The sequence below is a fragment of the Salmo salar genome, chromosome ssa26 (genome assembly GCF_905237065.1).
Source record: "Salmo salar chromosome ssa26, Ssal_v3.1, whole genome shotgun sequence".
NCBI classification, from domain to species: Eukaryota; Metazoa; Chordata; class Actinopteri; order Salmoniformes; family Salmonidae; genus Salmo; species Salmo salar.
In genome coordinates this window covers 35,522,094-35,542,247 of record NC_059467.1, presented here as the reverse complement: position 1 = coordinate 35,542,247, position 20,154 = coordinate 35,522,094, and the positions used below count along the sequence as shown (strand labels likewise).

At 47.2% G+C, this 20,154-nt stretch overlaps 1 protein-coding gene across 2 annotated transcripts in view; it reads left to right on the top strand.

Annotated features, from left to right (window-relative positions):
- The window catches only part of LOC106592271 (zinc finger protein basonuclin-1), a 28,415-nt gene extending 10,316 nt beyond the window's left edge, over positions 1-18,099 (top strand). Inside the window, exons 2-5 of one of the 2 annotated variants that reach the window (XM_045708606.1) lie at positions 7,199-7,301; positions 11,186-11,421; positions 12,544-14,687; positions 16,472-18,099. In XM_045708606.1, the coding sequence (XP_045564562.1) occupies positions 7,199-7,301; positions 11,186-11,421; positions 12,544-14,687; positions 16,472-17,270 (3,282 nt within the window). In that variant the 3' untranslated portion in view covers positions 17,271-18,099. The remainder of the gene's footprint in view (positions 1-7,198; positions 7,302-11,185; positions 11,422-12,543; positions 14,688-16,471) is intronic. The other variant, XM_045708605.1, reaches the window with a different exon arrangement.
- The last annotated feature ends 2,055 nt before the right edge of the window (positions 18,100-20,154 follow it).

The window sequence follows — 20,154 nt, the reverse complement described above, 5'->3', positions numbered from 1 at the left end:
GAATGAAAGTGTGTGAAGTGTTGTTTTGGGCCTCTGATTGACTCTGGTCTGGAGAGCTGTGATTGACTCAGTGTTGTGTAGTGGTGGTCTGGAGAGCTGTGATTGACTCAGTGTTGTGTAGTGGTGGTCTGGAGAGCTGTGATTGACTCAGTGTTGTGTAGTGGTGGTCTGGAGAGCTGTGATTGACTCAGTGTTGTGTAGTGGTGGTCTGGAGAGCTGTGATTGACTCAGTGTTGTGTAGTGGTGGTCTGGAGAGCTGTGATTGACTCAGTGTTGTGTAGTGGTGGTCTGGAGAGCTGTGATTGACTCAGTGTTGTGTAGTGGTGGTCTGGAGAGCTGTGATTGACTCAGTGTTGTGTAGTGGTGGTCTGGAGAGCTCTGTTTCAGCCCAGTCACTCTACTGCTCTCTCTCACCCCAACCACTTAACACAGCACTGTACAGCGAGCAGGAAACACAAAGCATCAGATATCATCACACACTGTACACACACACAGGGCAACAGCACTAGTAGCATCAGTGACTAGAATCTCTCACACACACACACTCGCTGCTGAGTGCTTGTCCTGAGAGATAAGGACCATTAGTGGGAAACAGAGGTTGCATCCCAAATTACACCTTATTTCCAATGGGCCCTGGTCAAAAGTAGTGCACTATAAAGGGAATACGGTGCCATTTGGGCCACAACCAGAGACAGAGGCATCATCTTTGTGTTGTGTAAAGGGTCTTATGGCCTTTACACTGACATGGAGTGGCTGACATGGAGTTGGTGGGCCAGGTGTGGAGGACACCTCTTTGGTGCTGTAGATTATCCTAGCATGGGGAGAGCAGGGCAGGCCTGCTGTAGATGATCCTAGCATGGGGAGAACAGGGCAGGCCTGCTGTAGATGATCCTGGCATGGGGAGAACATGGCAAGCCTGCTGTAGATTATCCTGGCATGGGGAGAACAGGGCAGGCCTGTTGTAGATGATCCTAACATGGGGCAAACAGGGCAGGCCTGCTGTAGATTATCCTAACATGGGGAGAACAGGGCAGGCCTGCTGTAGATGATCCTAGCATGGGGAGAACATGGCAAGCCTGCTGTAGATTATCCTGGCATGGGGAGAACAGGGCAAGCCTGCTGTAGATTATCCTGGCATGGGGAGAACAGGGCAGGCCTGTTGTAGATGATCCTAACATGGGGCGAACATGGCAGGCCTGCTGTATATTTAATTATTTTTTTTAAATGTTTTTCCTTTATTTAACCAGGTAGGCTAGTTGAGAACAAGTTCTCATTTACAACTGCGACCTGGCCAAGATAAAGCAAAGCAGTTCGACACATACAACAACACAGAGTTACAGATGGAATAAACAAACATACAGTCAATAATACAGTAAAAAAAAGTCCATATACAGTGTGTGCAAATGAGGTAAGATAAGGGAGGTAAGGCAATAAATAGGCCATAGTGGCGAAGTAATTAAAATATACCAATTAAACACTGGAGTGAATAGATGTGCAGAAGATGAATGTGCAAGTAGAGATACTGAGGTGCAAAGGAGCATGATAAATAAGTACCGTATGGGGATGAGGTAGATTGGATGGGCTATGTACAGATGGGCTATGTACAGGTGCAGTGATCTGTTAGCTGCTCTGACAGCTGGTGCTTAAAGCTAGTGAGGGAGATAAGAGTCTCCAGCTTCAGTGATTTTTGCAGTTCATTCCAGTCATTGGCAGCAAAGAACTGGAAGGAAAGGCGACCAAAGTAGGAATTGGCTTTGGGGGTGACTAGTGAGATATACCTGCTGGAGGGCGTGCTATGGGTGGGTGCTGCTATGGTGACAAGTGAGCTGAGATAAGGCGAGGCTTTACCTAGCAAATACTTGTAGATGACCTGGAGCCAGTGGGTTTGGCAACGAGTATGACGCGAGGGCCAGTCAACGAGAGCGTACAGGTCGCAGGGGTGGGTAGTATATGGGGCTTTGGTGACAAAACGGATGGCATTGTGATAGACTGCATCCAATCTGTTGAGTAGCGTGTTGGAGGCTATTTTGTAGACGACATCGCCGAAGTCGAGGATCGGTAGGATAGTCAGTTTTACGAGGGTATGTTTGGCAGCATGAGTGAAGGATGCTTTGTTGCGAAATAGGAAGCCGATTCTAGATTTCATTTTGGATTGGAGATGCTTAATGTGAGTCTGGAAGGAGAGTTTACAGTCTAACCAGACACCTAGGTATTTGTAGTTGTCCACATATTCTAAGTCAGAACCATCCAGAGTAGTGATGCTGGACGGGCGGGCCGGTGCGGGCAGCGATCGGTATTAGAGCATGCATTTAGTTTAACTTGCATTTAAGAGCAGTTGGAGGCCACGGAAGGAGAGTTGTATGGCATTGAAGCTCGTCTGGAGGTTAGTTAACAGTGTCCGAAGAAGGGCCAAAAGTATACAGAATGGTGTCGTCTGCGTAGAGGTGGATCAGAGAATCACCAGCAGCAAAAGCATTGATGTATACAGCCTGAGAATTGAACCCTGTGGCACCCCCATAGAGACTGCCAGAGGTCCGGACAACAGGCCCTTCGATTTGACACACTGAACTCTATCAGAGAAGTAGTTGGTGAACCAGGCGAGGCAGTCATTTGAGAAACCAAGGCTGTTGAGTCTGCCGATAAGAATGTGGTGATTGACAGAGTCAAAAGCCTTGGCCAGGTCAATGAATACGGCTGCACAGCAATGTCTCTTATCGATGGAGGTTATGATATCGTTTAGGACCTTGAGCGTGGCTGAGGTGCCCTCATGACCAGCTCTGAAACCAGATTGCATAGCGGAGAAGGTACGGTGGGATTCGAAATGGTCAGTAATCTGTTTGGCTTTCGAAGAACCTTAGAAAGGCAGGGTAGGATAGATATAGGTCTGTAGCAGTTTGGGTCTAGAGTGTCTCCCCCTTTGAAGAGGGGGATGATCGCGGCATCTTTCCAATCTTTGGGAATCTCAGACGATACGAAAGAGAGGTTACAACAATTTCTGCAGATCATTTTAGAAAGAGAGGGTCCAGATTGTCTAGCCTGGCTGATTTGTAGGGGTCCAGATTTTGCAGCTCTTTCAGAACATCAGCTATCTGGATTTGAGTGAAGGAGAAATGGGGGAGGCTTGGGCGAGTTGCTGTGGGGGCTGCAGGGCAGTTTACCGAGGTAGGGGTAGCCAGGTGGAAATCATGGCCAGCCGTAGAAAAATGCTTATTGAAATTCTCAATTATAGTGGATTTATCGGTGGTGACAATGTTTCCTAGCCTCAGTGCAGTGGGCAGCTGGGAGGAGGTGCTTTTATTCTCCATGGACTTTACAGTGTCCCAGAACGTTTTTGAGTTTGTGCTACAGGATGCAAATTTCTGTTTGAAAAAGCTAGCCTTTGCATTCCTAACTACCTGTGTATATTGTTTCCTAACTTCCCTGAAAATGGCTATTCGATGCTAACGCAGTACGCCACAGGATGTTTTTGTGCTGGTCAAGGGCAGTCAGGTCTGGAGTGAAGCAAGGGCTATATCTGTTCTTAGTTCAACATTTTTTGATTGAGGCATGCTTAAAAGGCATGCTCACTTTTAAAGAATAACCAGGCATCCTCTACTGACAGGATGAGGTCAATATCCTTCCAGGATACCCGGGCCAGGTCGATTAGAAAGGCCTGTTCGCTGAAGTTTTTTAGGGAGTGTTTGACTGTGATGAGGGGTGGTCGTTTGACCGCAGACTCATTACAGATGCAGGCAATGAGGCAGTGATCGCTGAGATCTTGGTTGAAAACAGCAGAGGTGTATTTGGAGGGAAAGTTGGTTAGGATGATATCTATGAGGGTGCCCGTGTTTACGGATTTGGGGTTGAACCTGGTAGGTTCATTGATAAGTTGTGTGAGGTTGAGGGCATCAAGCTTAGATTGTAAGATGGCCGGGGTGTTAAGCATGTCCCAGTTTAGGTCACCAAGCAGCACGAGCTCTGAAGATAGATGGGGGACAATAAATTCACATATTATGTCCAGGGCACAGCTGGGGGCAGAGGGTGGTCTATAGCAAGCGGCAACGGTGAGAGACTTGTTTCAGGAAAGGTGGATTTTAAAAAGTAGAAGCTCGAATTGTTTGGGTACAGACCTGGATAGTAAGACAGAACTTTGCAGGCTATCTCTGCAGTAGATTGTAACTCCGTCCCCTTTGGCAGTTCTATGTTGTTGGAAAATTTTATAGTTAGGGATGGAAATTTCAGGGTTTTTGGTGGTCTTCCTAAGCCAGGATTCAGACACGGCTAGGACATCCGGGTTGGCAGAGTGTGCTAAAGCAGTAACTAAAACAAACTTGAGGAGGCTTCTAATGTTAACATGCATGGAACCAAGGCTTTTATGATTATAGAAGTCAACAAATGAGAGCACCTGGGGAATAGGACTGGAGCTAGGCACTGCAGGGCCTGGATTAACCTCCACATCATTTAAGGAACAGAGGAGAAGTAGGATAAGGGTATGGCTAAAGGCTATAAGAACTGGTCGTCTAGTACGTTCGGAACACAGAGTAAAAGGAGCATGTTTATGGGCGCGATAGAATAGATTCAAGGCAAAATGTACAGACAAATGTATGGTAGGATGTGAATACATTGGAGGTAAACCTAGGCATTGTGTGATGATGACAGAGATATTGTCTCTAGAAACATTTAAACCAGCTGATGTCACCGCATGTGTGGGAGGTGGAACTAAAGGGTTGGCTAAGCCATATTGAGCAGGGCTAGAGGCTCTACAGTGAAATAAGACAATAATCACTAACCAGAACGCAATGGACAAGGCATATTGACATTAGGGAGAGGCATTCGTTGCCGAGTGATCATAGGAGTCCAGTGAGCAGTTAGGCTGGCTGGAGACACAGCAATTCAGACAGCTAGCAGGCCGGGGATAGCAAGTTAGCAGAATGGCCTTAGATGGACGTTGCGATGGAGGCAGTCTGTTATAGCCTCCACATGCAGTTACGTCGAATAGACCAGTCGTGATGGAGTATTCGGGTTCTGTGTAGCAAAGGGGTTGAGTCCAATTGGCAAAATAGGTATAGTGGCCCAAGAAATTGTCCGATGGATCTCTTCAGCTAACAGTCCAATATGCTCTAGACAGCTAGCGGGCCACGGCTAGCAGGCTAGCAGATGGGCATTCAGGGGATGTCGCGATGGAGGGGCCTGTTGGGGAAAAAAAAGAAGGAAAAAAAAACCCTCAGGCAGATTACGTCGGTGGTCCAGTTGTGATGGATAAGCAGGGCTTTCTGTAGTAAAAGGTGTCCAAGACAATTGTCAAAATAGGTATAGTGGCCCAAGAAATTGGCCGCTGGACCTATTCAGCTAACAGTCCGATATGCTCTAGACAGCTAGCGGGCCGCGGCTAGCAGGCTAGCAGATGGGCATTCAGGGGACGTCGCGACGTAGGAGCCAGTTGAATAACCCCCTCGGGCAGATTACGTCGGTGGTCCAGTTGTGAAGGACCTCCGTTCCGGCAGTAAAAGGGTCCGGGCCAATTGGCAAAATAGGTATTGTAGAGTGGCTGATGGACCTCTTCAGTTAGTCAGGAGATGGACCTAGCATGGGTTAGCTCCAGGCTAATTGGTGCTTGCTTCAGGACAGAGACGTTAGCCGGGAGTAGCCACTCGGATTGCAGCTAGCTAGCTGCGATGATCCAGGTGAAAAGGTTCAGAGCTTGCGATAGGAATCTGGGGATATGGAGAGAAAATAGGTCCGGTATGCTCTGGTTTGAATCGCGTTGTGCAAATTGGCGAGAGTTTTCCGAGCTAAAGGTTAGCTGATGACCGCTAGCGGTGGTTAGCTGACTACTAGCTAGTAGCAAGTTAGCTGGCTAGCTTCTGTTGGGGGATTCCAGTTCCAAAGTAAAGAAAAATACTTTAGAAAATGCAGATCCACACCACATTGGGTGAGGTGGGTTGCAGAAGAGTATTTTGAAGTTGAGGCTTAGAAAAATATAAAAAAGGATATGCGAAGAAAAATATAGAAAAAGATATATACATGGGACACGACAAGACGAAGATGTCTGACTACTACGCCATCTTGGATCTATAATGATCCTAGCATGGGGAGAACAGGGCAGGCCTGCTGTAGATGATCCTTGCATGGGGAGAACAGGCCCGCAGCACTGCTGTGTGTTAGTGTGAGAAGCTTGCCTGATCTCTCTCACATGCACTGCTCATCCCAGGGCAGGGATGATTTATTCACAATGGGAGAACAGATGACTGCAGGCAATCTCTGTCTCTGCAGCTATACATCCAGAAGAGAGAGAGGTGTAAGGCTGTGCATTTATTAATGTACAAAAGATAACTCCCTCCCTGTGAAACATAGTGGATCTGTTTCCCTCAGCTCTAAGTGGGAAGAGAAGCTGTTTCCGTTGGTTGTGGCTGAATGTGTATTTCACTATAGAAGTGAATGATAGGAAGTGTTATCCATGTGATCAAACTGCATATTGGTTTCTTCTCCTGATTAATCTATTGTTATACTTTCCCTTTCTCCTGAGTAGAGCTGTGTTTTATGTCAGTGTTTCTCAACTGGCAACTTCTGGTTGAGAAAGAACCCTGAACAGTTCTAGTCCAGCACACTTGATTCAACTAACTAAAGGACGTGATGATTAGTTGAGTTGTTGAATCAGGTGTGCTAGTGAGGAGCTTGAACAGAAATGTGTGTTGTTAGTGGTACTTGAAAATCAAAGTTGAGTTAACAATGTTTTATTTTGTTCTGTGTGGCTCTATAATGGAACCCAGTGTTGCCTTTACTTCCTCACCTCCAGAACGTAGTCAGGGCGGCTTAGGGGAGCCTTCACTTGCTAGCTCTAAGGCCAGAGAAATGTACAGATGCTCTGGGGTAATTCCCCCATTTGGGGATCTTATCCGCTGCTAATGACGAGTTAGTCTGGAATTCCACTGAAGTAGTTGACATTTATTAAACTTGTGAGGTAGTCTGAATGACTAAATAAAATAGCAGGCTAATGGAGCAAAAAGAGCGTGGCTCACAGTTTCCCTACATCTCCTCCACACATTTGCATCAAAAGCAAAAGTTAACTTACTACGTTACCCACAATGCACTTCAGTGTTTTAAAGCTATACCCCTACTTTACCAACACCAGGTATTCCGATCATTCCATTTGCGAATCCTGCCTCATATAGCTTCTAAATGTTTCTGGACCTTCTGAACTTCTGTGTCTCTCTGCCAGGCGATCTGCTGCACCTTGGTGAACTGTACCTGTGATAGTTTCAAACCTGGGAAACTGAAGAAAAGACTGTGTGAGCACTGCAAGCATGGATGGGTAGCGCACGGTAAGCACAGATTCAATTGTTACTTTACTCAGTGTACATTTCTATCAGGGGGTGGGAATGGGGGTGGGGGTAGGTGTGTCATTATTCATGTTTGTGTGTGTGTGGGGGGGCTGTTTTCTATATTCATGTCTGTTTGTGGGGGGGGCTGTTTTCTATATTCATGTCTGTGTGTGGGGGGGGCTGTTTTCTGTATTCATGTCTGTGTGTGTGGGGGGCTGTTTTCTATATTCATGTCTGTGTGTGTGGGGGGGTCTGTTTTCTATATTCCTGTCTGTGTGTGGGGGGGGGGCTGTTTTCTATATTCATGTCTGTGTGTGTGGGGGGGGCTGTTTACTATATTCATGTCTGTGTGGGGGGGGGCTGTTTTCTATATTCATATCTGTGTGTGGGGGGGGCTGTTTTCTATATTCATGTCTGTGTGTGGGTGGGGGGGCTGTTTTCTATATTCATGTCTGTGTGTGGGGGGGGGCTGTTTTCTATATTCATGTCTGTGTGTGTGGGGGGGGGCTGTTTACTATATTCATGTCTGTGTGTGGGGGGGCTGTTTTCTATATTCATATCTGTGTGTGGGGGGGCTGTTTTCTATATTCATGTCTGTGTGTGGGTGGGGGGGCTGTTTTCTATATTCATGTCTGTGTGTGGGTGGGGGGGGCTGTTTTCTATATTCATGTCTGTGTGTGGGGGGGGCTGTTTTCTATATTCATGTCTGTGTGTGTGGGGGGGGCTGTTTTCTATATTCATGTCTGTGTGTGTGTGGGGGGGCTGTTTTCTATATTCATGTCTGTGCGTGTGGGGGGGCTGTTTTCTATATTCATGTCTGTGTGTGGGGGGGGCTGTTTTCTATATTCATGTCTGTGTGTGTGTGGGGGGGCTGTTTTCTATATTCATGTCTGTGTGTGGGGGGGGGGCTGTTTTCTATATTCATATCTGTGTGTGTGGGGGGGGCTGTTTTCTATATTCATGTCTGTGTGTGGGGGGGGCTGTTTTCTATATTCATGTCTGTGTGTGTGGGGGGGGGCTGTTTTCTATATTCATATCTGTGTGTGGGGGGGGCTGTTTTCTATATTCATGTCTGTGTGTGGGGGGGGCTGTTTTCTATATTCATGTCTGTGTGTGTGGGGGGGGCTGTTTTCTATATTCATGTCTGTGTGTGTGGGGGGGGCTGTTTTCTATATTCATGTCTGTGTGTGGGGGGGCTGTTTTCTATATTCATGTCTGTGTGTGGGGGGGGGCTGTTTTCTATATTCATGTCTGTGTGTGTGTGGGGGGGCTGTTTTCTATATTCATGTCTGTGTGTGGGGGGGGGCTGTTTTCTATATTCATATCTGTGTGTGTGGGGGGGGGCTGTTTTCTATATTCATGTCTGTGTGTGGGGGGGGGCTGTTTTCTATATTCATGTCTGTGTGTGTGGGGGGGGGGCTGTTTTCTATATTCATATCTGTGTGTGGGGGGGGCTGTTTTCTATATTCATGTCTGTGTGTGGGGGGGGGGGCTGTTTTCTATATTCATGTCTGTGTGTGTGGGGGGGCTGTTTTCTATATTCATGTCTGTGTGTGGGGGGGGGGCTGTTTTCTATATTCATGTCTGTGTGTGGGGGGGGCTGTTTTCTATATTCATATCTGTGTGTGTGGGGGGGGGGCTGTTTTCTATATTCATGTCTGTGTGTGTGGGGGGGGCTGTTTTCTATATTCATGTCTGTGTGTGGGGGGGGGGCTGTTTTCTATATTCATGTCTGTGTGTGTGTGGGGGGGGCTGTTTTCTGTATTCATGTCTGTGTGTGGGGGGGGGGCTGTTTTCTATATTCATGTCTGTGTGTGTGGGGGGGCTGTTTTCTATATTCATGTCTGTGTGTGGGGGGGGCTGTTTTCTATATTCATGTCTGTGTGTGTGGGGGGCTGTTTTCTATATTCATGTCTGTGTGTGTGTGGGGGGGCTGTTTTCTATATTCATGTCTGTGTGTGGGGGGGGCTGTTTTCTATATTCATGTCTGTGTGTGTGTGGGGGGGCTGTTTTCTGTATTCATGTCTGTGTGTGGGGGGGGCTGTTTTCTATATTCATGTCTGTGTGTGTGTGGGGGGGCTGTTTTCTATATTCATGTCTGTGTGTGTGGGGGGGCTGTTTTCTATATTCATGTCTGTGTGTGTGGGGGGGGCTGTTTTCTATATTCATGTCTGTGTGTGGGGGGGGCTGTTTTCTATATTCATGTCTGTGTGTGTGGGGGGGCTGTTTTCTATATTCATGTCTGTGTGTGTGTGGGGGGCTGTTTTCTATATTCATGTCTGTGTGTGTGGGGGGGGGGCTGTTTTCTATATTCATGTCTGTGTGTGGGGGGGGCTGTTTTCTATATTCATGTCTGTGTGTGTGGGGGGGCTGTTTTCTATATTCATGTCTGTGTGTGGGGGGGCTGTTTTCTATATTCATGTCTGTGTGTGGGGGGGAGGGCTGTTTTCTATATTCATGTCTGTGTGTGGGGGGGCTGTTTTCTATATTCATGTCTGTGTGTGGGGGGGGCTGTTTTCTATATTCATGTCTGTGTGTGGGGGGGAGGGCTGTTTTCTATATTCATGTCTGTGTGTGTGGGGGGGCTGTTTTCTATATTCATGTCTGTGTGTGGGGGGGCTGTTTTCTATATTCATGTCTGTGTGTGTGGGGGGGGCTGTTTTCTATATTCATGTCTGTGTGTGTGGGGGGGGGCTGTTTTCTATATTCATGTCTGTGTGTGTGGGGGGGGGGCTGTTTACTATATTCATGTCTGTGTGTGTGGGGGGGGCTGTTTTCTATATTCATGTCTGTGTGTGTGGGGGGGGCTGTTTTCTATATTCATGTCTGTGTGTGTGGGGGGGCTGTTTTCTATATTCATGTCTGTGTGTGTGGGGGGGCTGTTTTCTATATTCATGTCTGTGTGTGGGGGGGGCTGTTTTCTATATTCATGTCTGTGTGTGTGTGGGGGGGGGCTGTTTTCTATATTCATGTCTGTGTGTGGGGGGAGGGCTGTTTTCTATATTCATGTCTGTGTGGGGGGGGCTGTTTTCTATATTCATGTCTGTGTGTGGGGGGGGGCTGTTTTCTATATTCATGTCTGTGTGTGTGGGGGGGGGGCTGTTTTCTATATTCATGTCTGTGTGTGTGGGGGGGGCTGTTTTCTATATTCATGTCTGTGTATGTGGGGGGGCTGTTTTCTATATTCATGTCTGTGTGTGTGGGGGGGGCTGTTTTCTATATTCATGTCTGTGTGTGTGTGGGGGGTGCTGTTTTCTATATTCATGTCTGTGTGTGGGCGGGGGTGGCTGTTTTCTATATTCATGTCTGTGTGTGGGGGGGGCTGTTTTCTATATTCATATCTGTGTGTGGGGGGGGGCTGTTTTCTATATTCATGTCTGTGTGTGGGGGGGGCTGTTTTCTATATTCATGTCTGTGTGTGGGGGGGGCTGTTTTCTATATTCATGTCTGTGCGTGGGGGGGGGCTGTTTTCTATATTCATGTCTGTGTGTGGGGGGGCTGTTTTCTATATTCATGTCTGTGTGTGTGTGGGGGGGGCTGTTTTCTATATTCATGTCTGTGTGTGTGGGGGGGGCTGTTTTCTATATTCATGTCTGTGTGTGGGGGGGGGCTGTTTTCTATATTCATGTCTGTGTGTGTGGGGGGGGCTGTTTTCTATATTCATGTCTGTGTGTGTGGGGGGGGGGCTGTTTTCTATATTCATGTCTGTGTGTGGGGGGGGCTGTTTTCTATATTCATGTCTGTGTGTGGGGGGGGCTGTTTTCTATATTCATGTCTGTGTGTGGGGGGGGCTGTTTTCTATATTCATGTCTGTGTGTGTGTGGGTTCGCCTGTGTTTTCTCTACTCACTCCTGTGCGTCCTCCACCCCTCCGTCTTCCTGCAGCTCTGAGCAAGCTGAAGCTGCACCACATGTACCAGGGCAGCCAGGTGGAGATCGTCCACTCCAACGTGGTCTTTGACATCTGCAGCCTGATGCTCTACGGGACCCAGGCAATCCCGGTCAGACTAAAGATCCTGCTGGACCGGCTGTTCAGTGTCCTGAAACAGGAGGAGGTCATCCAGATCCTCAATGCATTGGACTGGACCCTACAGGACTACATCCGAGGATACGTCCTACAGGTGGGGGGGCTCTTCTTTCTTACTTTAGTACGAGGAGAGGGGAGAGAAAGGAGGACAGGAGAGAGGAACACAGGAGAGAGGGGGAGAAACAAAGCTTCTCTATAGGAACGCTCCTTTTCTCCTCATCCTCCTCTCTGGACGTCTCCAGACTGATGGAGGGGAGATTTGTAAATATTATTTAGTTCCATGATTTCCCTCTCAAACTTGAGCTAGGCTGAACCACCCGGCACACAGTCATTGTCAGCCAGCCGCTGCTCACTTCGATTAGTCCGTCATCAACTATTCAGCTTTCTTTCTGCATTTAATGTTAGCTCCTCTAATGGTGAACACATAGTCAGAATCCTCGACAGTCAGAGCCAAGCGAATGCTGTGTGATGAAATATTGATCATGGTTACTGTATGAAGAGGCTGCGGTCTGACTTTCACAGACACCACAACTCCTATGTAATTACTACGGGGCCGGGTGGAGGAACCTCATTCTCCTCTCTCCTTCCTCTCTGATCTCACTCCACCCTGACGTGTGTGTGTGCGTGTGTGTGTGTGTGTGTGTGTGTGTGTGTGTGTGTGTGTGTGTGTGTGTGTGTGTGTGTGTGTGTGTGTGTGTGTGTGTGTGTTCGTTCATTGGTATGTGTGTGTGTGCACATGTCCTCTCTGATGCTGATGGAGAGAGGGAAAATCCACGTGATTTAAATGAAGAGAAATGACAGGCAAGATGAAAGGCAGCGCTGTAATGAGGACTCCCTCCTCTCTGCATTAACTTTACAACTGAACCCTTTATTAAGACGCTCTGGGCTGAAGTTCCCCTAAGTACAGATCTAGGATCAACTTCCACTCCCCAATCCTCACCTTAGCCATTAGTGGGGAAAATGCTCATTTGACCCAAGATCAGTGTCTAAGGGCAAGTTCACCCTACACCTGTTTAGACACAGTCAGTCTGTGTTTTAGATGACTTCATATCTTTCTTGGTGTGTGAATATACTAATGATGAAATGCTCTCTCTCTCTTTCTCTCTGCATATAAATCACTTTCGCTCTCTCTCTCGCTTTCCCCCCTTCCCGCTCTCCACCGACCCCCTATCCTTTCCTCCCTCTCCCCCCTCTCCCTCCCTCACACCCTCTCCAGGACATAGCAGGGAAGGTGTTGGACCGCTGGGCCATCATGACGTTCGAGGAGGAGATTGCTACGCTGCAGCAGTTCCTCCGCTTCGGCGAGACCAAGTCCATTGTGGAGCTGATGGCGCTGCAGGACAAGGAGGGCCAGGCCGTGCTGGTCCCCAGCACCCGCACCAACTCAGACATCCGCACCTTCATCGAGCGCAGCACCCCGCGCACTGCCACCACCAACAACGTCCTGACCCCCAAGGTGGAGAAACTGAGCTCGTCCAAAGCGCACCACTTTGAGAACTTTATTAATAGTATGGCGTTTATGCTACCATTTCAATTGTTGGGCTCCGTGCCAGCGCCTCTCCTGGGGTCACCACCGGGGGCGCTGCAGCAGCAGCAAGGGGGGCAGATGGAGCAGGGGCAGAGACGGGGGGACGAGAACCCCAACGCCCTCCCCCTCCCCGGGCCGCCTCCCACCGAGAGCAGCCTGGTGGGCTCTAGCTCCGCCTCATTCACCTCTGACCTGGACAGGGGTGGAGACAACCCTATGGACGGCCTCTCGGCCACGCCCAAGATGGAGGCTGAGGACTTCCCCACCAGCGACAACTACTCAGACGGCCGCTCCACACCCTGCACCCCCTCCATGATGAACTCTGACTTTACCCAGATGTCCCCGGATAGCAAGCTCCAACGCTCCATGGACCGGAATGGGGGAGGCGGGGGAGGAAGTCTCAAGAAGGGGCGTGTGTACTGCAGTGCGTGTGACAAGACCTTCTACGACAAGGGCACGCTGAAAATCCACTACAACGCTGTGCACCTGAAGATCAAGCACAAGTGCACCATCGACGGCTGCAACATGGTGTTCAGCTCGCTGCGCAGCCGCAACCGCCACAGCGCCAACCCCAACCCGCGCCTGCACATGCCCATGAACCGCAACAACCGCGACAAGGACCTGCGAGGCGGCGGGAGCCTTTCGGCCGACGAAGACTCCGAAGCAAGCGACAAACCGCAGTCTGAGTACCCCCACTCATCCATCCCGGTGTCCCTGACCTCGTCCCCCGACAGCCAGAAGTCGGTTGCCAGCTACATGGTGAGCCATGTGGACTCCACCACCAGCAGCACCAAGCTGCACCACAGCAGCTCCTTCCCCAGCATGGGGCACCTGGGCCACGGCATCCTCTTCCCCAACCTGAAGACAGTGCAGCCTGTGCTGCCTTTCTACCGGAGCCTGGTGACCCCTGCCGAGCTGGCCAACAGCCCCGGCCAACACCTCCCATCCCTCCCCGTCCTCTCCTCCTCGCTTCCCCTCAAACCTACCTCCATCACCGCCCCAGACGCCTGCGGTGCCATCATCGACCCTGTGCCCAAGAAGAAGTCGCGGAAGTCGAGCATGCCCATCAAGATCGAGAAGGAAGTGGTAGAGAGGGAGGGAGGGATGGGGGAGGACAGCGGTTCAGAGGACATGAGCCCTATACAGGGTAGGGACAAGGAGGAGTGTGAGAGAGGGGTAGGAGGAGGGGGGGATTTGTGTACGAGACAGATGGGTGTAGAGAGGGAGAGGGAAAGAGAGGAGAGAGGAGTCATTCTAGCTGGGGAGAGAGGCGAGAGGGAGGGGGTGAAGCGGCAAAGGTCCCACAGCCCGGAGAGAGAGATGTGTGGAAGCAGGGAACAAGAGGAGGACAAAGACGAAAAAGAAGAGGGATCCCAGCAGGCAGAGACAGGTATGATCACCTGCGCCTCATCCCCCTATGATGGAAAACTCAACCACAGAGAGAACCACAGCCTCTCTCTGAGCAGAGACCACACAGAGACAGAGGGAGAGGAGGGCGACCAACCAACCTCCCGGCACCAAGACAAGCTGTGCGACGACATGGACCACCGACTGACCAACGGCGGTTTGTTCAGACTAGGTGACAGAGGGAAGGATGGACCAGAGGGCTGTATGGAAGACTACACCGACTCTAGCCTCCTGCAGTCTCGTATGGACTCTGAGGGGCCACTGGACAGGGATGACCTTCCACACCACTGTGAGATCTGCAGCAAGACGTTCAACAACCAGTACAGTGTGAAGATGCACTACCGCAACGTGCACCTGAAGGAGATGCACATGTGCACGGTGGCTGGCTGCAACGCTGCCTTCCCCTCCCGCAGGAGCAGAGACAGGTGAGAGAGAACGAACACACATCAGTCAGTTAACCTGTTGAGGACAGACGTTCCGCTAGCGGAACCCCGTTCCGCCTGCGGAACCCCTAGCCAACAGCCAATGGCATCGCACGGCGCGAAATACAAAACCAACTAAAATACCACAATTCAATTTTCTCAAACAATCAACTATTTTACACCATTTTAAAGACAAGACTCTCATTAATCTAACCACATTGTCCGATTTCAAAAAGGCTTTACAGCAAAAGCAAAACATTAGATTATGTTAGGAGAGTACATAGACACAAATAATCACACAGCCATTTTCCAAGCAAGCATATATGTCACATAGACCCAAACCACAACTAAATGCAGCACTAACCTTTGATCTTCATCAGATGACACTCCTAGGACATTATGTTATACAATACATGCATGTTTTGTTCAATCAAGTTCACATTTATATCAAAAACCAGCTTTTTACATTAGCATGTGATGTTCAGAACTAGCATACCCACCGAAAACTTCTGGTGAATTTACTAAATTACTCATGATAAACGTTGACAAAATACATAACAATTATTTTAAGAATTATAGATACAGAACTCCTTTATGCAATCGCTATGTCCGATTTTAAAATAGCTTTTCGGCGAAAGCACATTTTGCAATATTCTGAGTACATAGCTCGGCCATCACGGCTAGCTATTTTGACATCCGCCAACTTCGGGGTCACCTAAACTCAGAATTACTATTAGAAAAATTGGATTACCTTTGCTGTTCTTCGTCAGAATGCACTCCCAGGACTTCTACTTCAACAACAAATGTTGTTTTGGTTCCAAATAATCCATAGTTATATCCAAATACCTCCATTTTGTTCGTGCGTTCAGGTCACTATCCGAATGGTAACGCGTGAGTGCATTTGGTGACAAAAAAATTCGAAATATTCCATTACCGTACTTAGAAGCATGTCAAACGCTGTTTAAAATCCATTTTTATGCAATTTTTCTCGTAAAATAGCGATAATATTCCAACCGGGCAACGTTGTATTCATTCAAAGACTGAAAGAAAAAAAATGGAGAAGTCTCGTGAATGCTCATCTCCAGTCTCACTGTCCTCAGGCTGACCACTTACAAACTCTGCTCCTATACTTTGCCCAGAGACAGCAGACACCCCATTCCGCTTCCTGGCGGCTTTAGAGAGCCAATGGAAGCCTTAGAAAATGTCACGTTACAGCTCAGATGCTGTATTTTCGATAGAGATGAAACAGAAGGACAACAAATTGTCAGACAGGGCACTTCCTATATGGAATCTTCTCAGGTTTTGGCCTGCCATATGAGTTCTGTTATACTCACAGACACCATTCAAACAGTTTTAGGAACTTTAGAGTGTTTTCTATCCAAATCTACTAATTATATGCATATTCTAGTTTCTGGGCAGGAGGAGTAACCAGATTAAATCGGGTACGTTTTTTATCCGGCCGTGAAAATACTGCCCCCTATCCCAAGTATATAAGTTAATAGTCTGTCATTTAGTTGTATAGTCTGTCAGTGATTTATGAAAGGGATTTGTCATTCTCTAGCACAATATAGGATATGATGTCAGAGGTTCTGTTGAAGTGATATGGTTAGTATGTCTTTTCAAATGATCTAATAAAACCACACAAAACTGGCAGCAACCACAAATACGTCAGTTACAGACTTATTTAACAGAGATGAATGGTCAATTAAAGATAGAACAATTGCTAAAGGTACCTTTGAAAAAACACCAACCAAGAAACAACCTTTCCTACATTTTGTGTCTTCCAGGCACAGCTCCAACCTCAACCTCCACCACAAGCTGTTGACCAAAGACCTGTACAGCCCATCACCCCGCTCCCTATACTCCCCAGCCTCCCTCTGCAGGGACAAAGACCCTGTCAGCCTGGACTACCGCCAGGACCTGAGAGACCTCCAGAGGGATAGAGAGCTCCAGAGAGACCCAGGCAGCCAGACGTCCGTCATCTTCAGAGGACACAACCGCATGGGCCTGGTCTTCCCCATGAGCAAGATGGCCGATGAAAGGACAGGGGAGAATGCAGGAGAGGAGCTGGGAGGAGGAGGAGGGGTGGAGGAGGGGACGGTACTGGACCTAAGTACGTCATCGTCTGTACCTCCTCGTGGTGGCAGCAGCGCCCGTTCCTCCTGGGACTCGGATGGGGCAGGCAGTGAGGAAGGGGAAGGGCTAGAGGAGGAGCCTCTGCCAATGGAGGAGGACAGCGATGGGGAGAGCTGCGATGGGATTGGTCTTGGAGGCCCCAGTGGGGAAGGATTAGGTTCGGGCGGGGAGAGGACCCTGGGCTGTGTGGGGGGAGGACAGGTGGGGCCGCAGGGGGGCGGAGGTGGCTCACCCATTACCTGCCACGTGTGCCAGAAGGTATACAGCAACAAGGGGACGTTCAGAGCCCACTACAAGACTGTCCACCTGCGCCTGCTGCACAAGTGTAAAGTCCCAGGCTGTGACACCACATTCTCGTCAGTACGGAGCCGCAATAGACACAGCCAGAACCCCAACCTGCACCGCAACCTGACTGGCAGTGGCGGCGGCACCACTCTAGACCAGGAGTAGGGCCTTGCCCAAGCTTCAGCTCACACAGACCCTGATTCACTCTCACTGTATTCTTTAGTGTTTGTTTATTTCACACCAGAACAGGCTTGCAGGTTAGCACTTTTTGAAAAAAAATCCATTGTTTTTGGGGGGGCAATGTCTGTAGTGAGCTTGGGATTGTGGAATCCAGCTGCATTTTTCTTTGTTATGGCAGATTGTATCTGCTTTTTTTGTGCAAATGTTACAGGACAGTATATCTCCCTGAATGTTGAGTGGATTTCTCCAGGTACATCAAGTTCAGCAACCTCAAATTGTTCTGAGGTACACATGAAGACCTTCTGCATTCCATTCCTTGGACACTCATTTTAGACTAATTATGTTTCCTTCCCCCTGCCAACATTTTTGAAATATGTTCTTTTAAATTGATATTTATTGATGGTACATGTAGAAAAACAGCAATTTATTTTGGACACGAAATTGACAAGTCATTTTCCTATCATGTATTTTTGTCTTGATTTAAAACACTTAATCATGCATCATCTTTTAAAACGTTGTGCATCTCAACCCCTCTCTCTAGCTCTTTTATTTCTATGCACTAATTCTAAATAGTTAGCCTTACAGTCTAGTATAATTCACTCACATCCAGTTTAGGATCACCTGCTAGTTTCTAAATCACATACTGTTCAAGTGACACTTATCTCCAATCATCAACAGTGTTGGAAAAAGTAAAGATACCTTCATAGAAAATGACTCGAGTAAAAGTGAAAGTCACCCAGGAAAATACTACTTGAGTAAAAGTATTTGGGTTTAAATATACTTAAATATCAAAAGTAAATGTAAAAGTATAAATAATTTCAAATTCCTTATATTAAGCAAACCAGGGTGCACCATTTGATTTTTAAATTTACAGATAGCCAGGGGCACACTCCAAAGCTCAGACATAATTTGCAAACTAAGCATTTGTGTTTAGTGAGTCCGCCAGATCAGAGGCAGTAGGGATGACCAGGGATGTTCTCTTGATAAGTGCGTGAATTGGACCATTTTCCTGTCCTGCTAAGCATTCAAAATTGAACAAGTACTTTTGGGTGTCAGGGAAAATGTATGGAGTAAAAAGTACATTATTTTCTTTAGGAATGTAGTAAAGTAAAAGTTGTCAAAAATATAAATAGTAAGGTACAGATCCCCCCCCCCAAAAAACGACTTAAGTAGTACTTTAAAGTATTTTTACGTAAGTACTTTACACCACTGGTTATCAACTATAACAAGTTCAATATTTTCGGTGTTCTTCTTGGTAGTTATCGTCGACTTTCCTTGTGAGTTTACACGTATTGTTCCAATCAAAAGCATCTGTGACATTCTAGAAGTGTGGCGTACGTTAGTTTCTTTGGACTGTGGTCTGTAAAGATCTTTGTTTAAAAAAAAAATAGTTTTATAAGTATTGTGAACTTGATCGATATAAGTTATTGTTTGATGTTGTATGTGTGGTTCTGTTCCTCTCCTATCGTTGCTGTTTCTGGATGTTGCATTATGCTACTGTGATAACGTTGACCAAAGATTTCTCAGTCCCGAGGTGCATACGAATCCAACCGTCTCATGCAGTACGGTGTCCCTATTAGGATTGCCTCAGTCTTGGGCCAAGATTGAGGCTGTCCTAATATGGACACCGTATAGTTGAGGCTTGCAGTATTAAAACAGCCTTCTCTTGACGCTCTTATCTGAAAACACATCATAGAAAAAGCAGTATTCAGACTTGGGCTCTTAAAAAGCTATTACAACTCTTGGAAGAAAACATTTATTGGAAGAACTTTTATATATTTTCATGGTCTTTTGTAATCAAATCTGATCACATCTTGTGCACTAGAGTGGGTGAGGGCATCATTCTAGACATACAGACGGTCATTGTCTCCAAGAGTTGGATCATATGATATTGTACTGTGAACAAGTCAAACACTGAGAAAAACAAAACCTAACTGAAAGATAAGTAGCCAGGGCCCAATGTCCACGCACACCCTTCAAAACATATGGTACCTAAATAATTATTGAATTGTATATTTTGTGAATAGAGTCATTTGTAATCTAAAAGAAACCAAAACACGTATACTGTATCAAATATGCTAATTTTACTGGACTCATTCTGCATCCTAAGAGATGTTTATTGGGAGGAAAAAGATGTCCAAAGTTACGTTCTTGTATTATTTCACAATAGTTTTTTGGTTTAGGTATTCTGCATATACACTGAGTGTACAAACATTAAAAAACCTTCCTAATATTGAGTTTCACCCCCCTCTTTTGCCCTCAGAACAGCCTCAATCTGTCGGGCATGGACTTTACAAGGTGTCGAAAGCATTCCACAGGGATGCTGGCCCATGTTGACTCCAATTCTTCCCACAGTTGTGTCAAGTTGGCTGGATGTCTTTTGGGTGATGGACCCTTGATACACACGGGAAACTGTTGAGCGTGAAAAACCCATCAGCGTTGCAGTTCTTGACACTCTCAAACCGGTGTGCCTAGCACCTACCACCATACACCGCTCAAAGGCACTTAAATGTATTGTCTCGTCCATTCACTCTCTGAATGGCACACATGCACAACCCATGTCTCAATTGTCTCAAGGCTTAAAAATCCTTCTTTAACCTGTCTCCTCCCCTTCATCAACACTGATTTGAAGTGGATTTAACAGGTGACATCAATAAGGGATCATAGCTTTCACCTGGATTCACCTGGTCAGTCTGTCATAATGTTTTGTACACTCAGTGTGTATTTGACCTTATGTATTTAATTACATTGAGCTAGATAAAATATCAATTTCTTTGTGAAGTTGTATGGATTTGTAAAAATAAACCGTGTTTTTTGATTTAATGTTACAATATTCGTTCCTACTCAATAAAAAGCCATATCTGTTAGC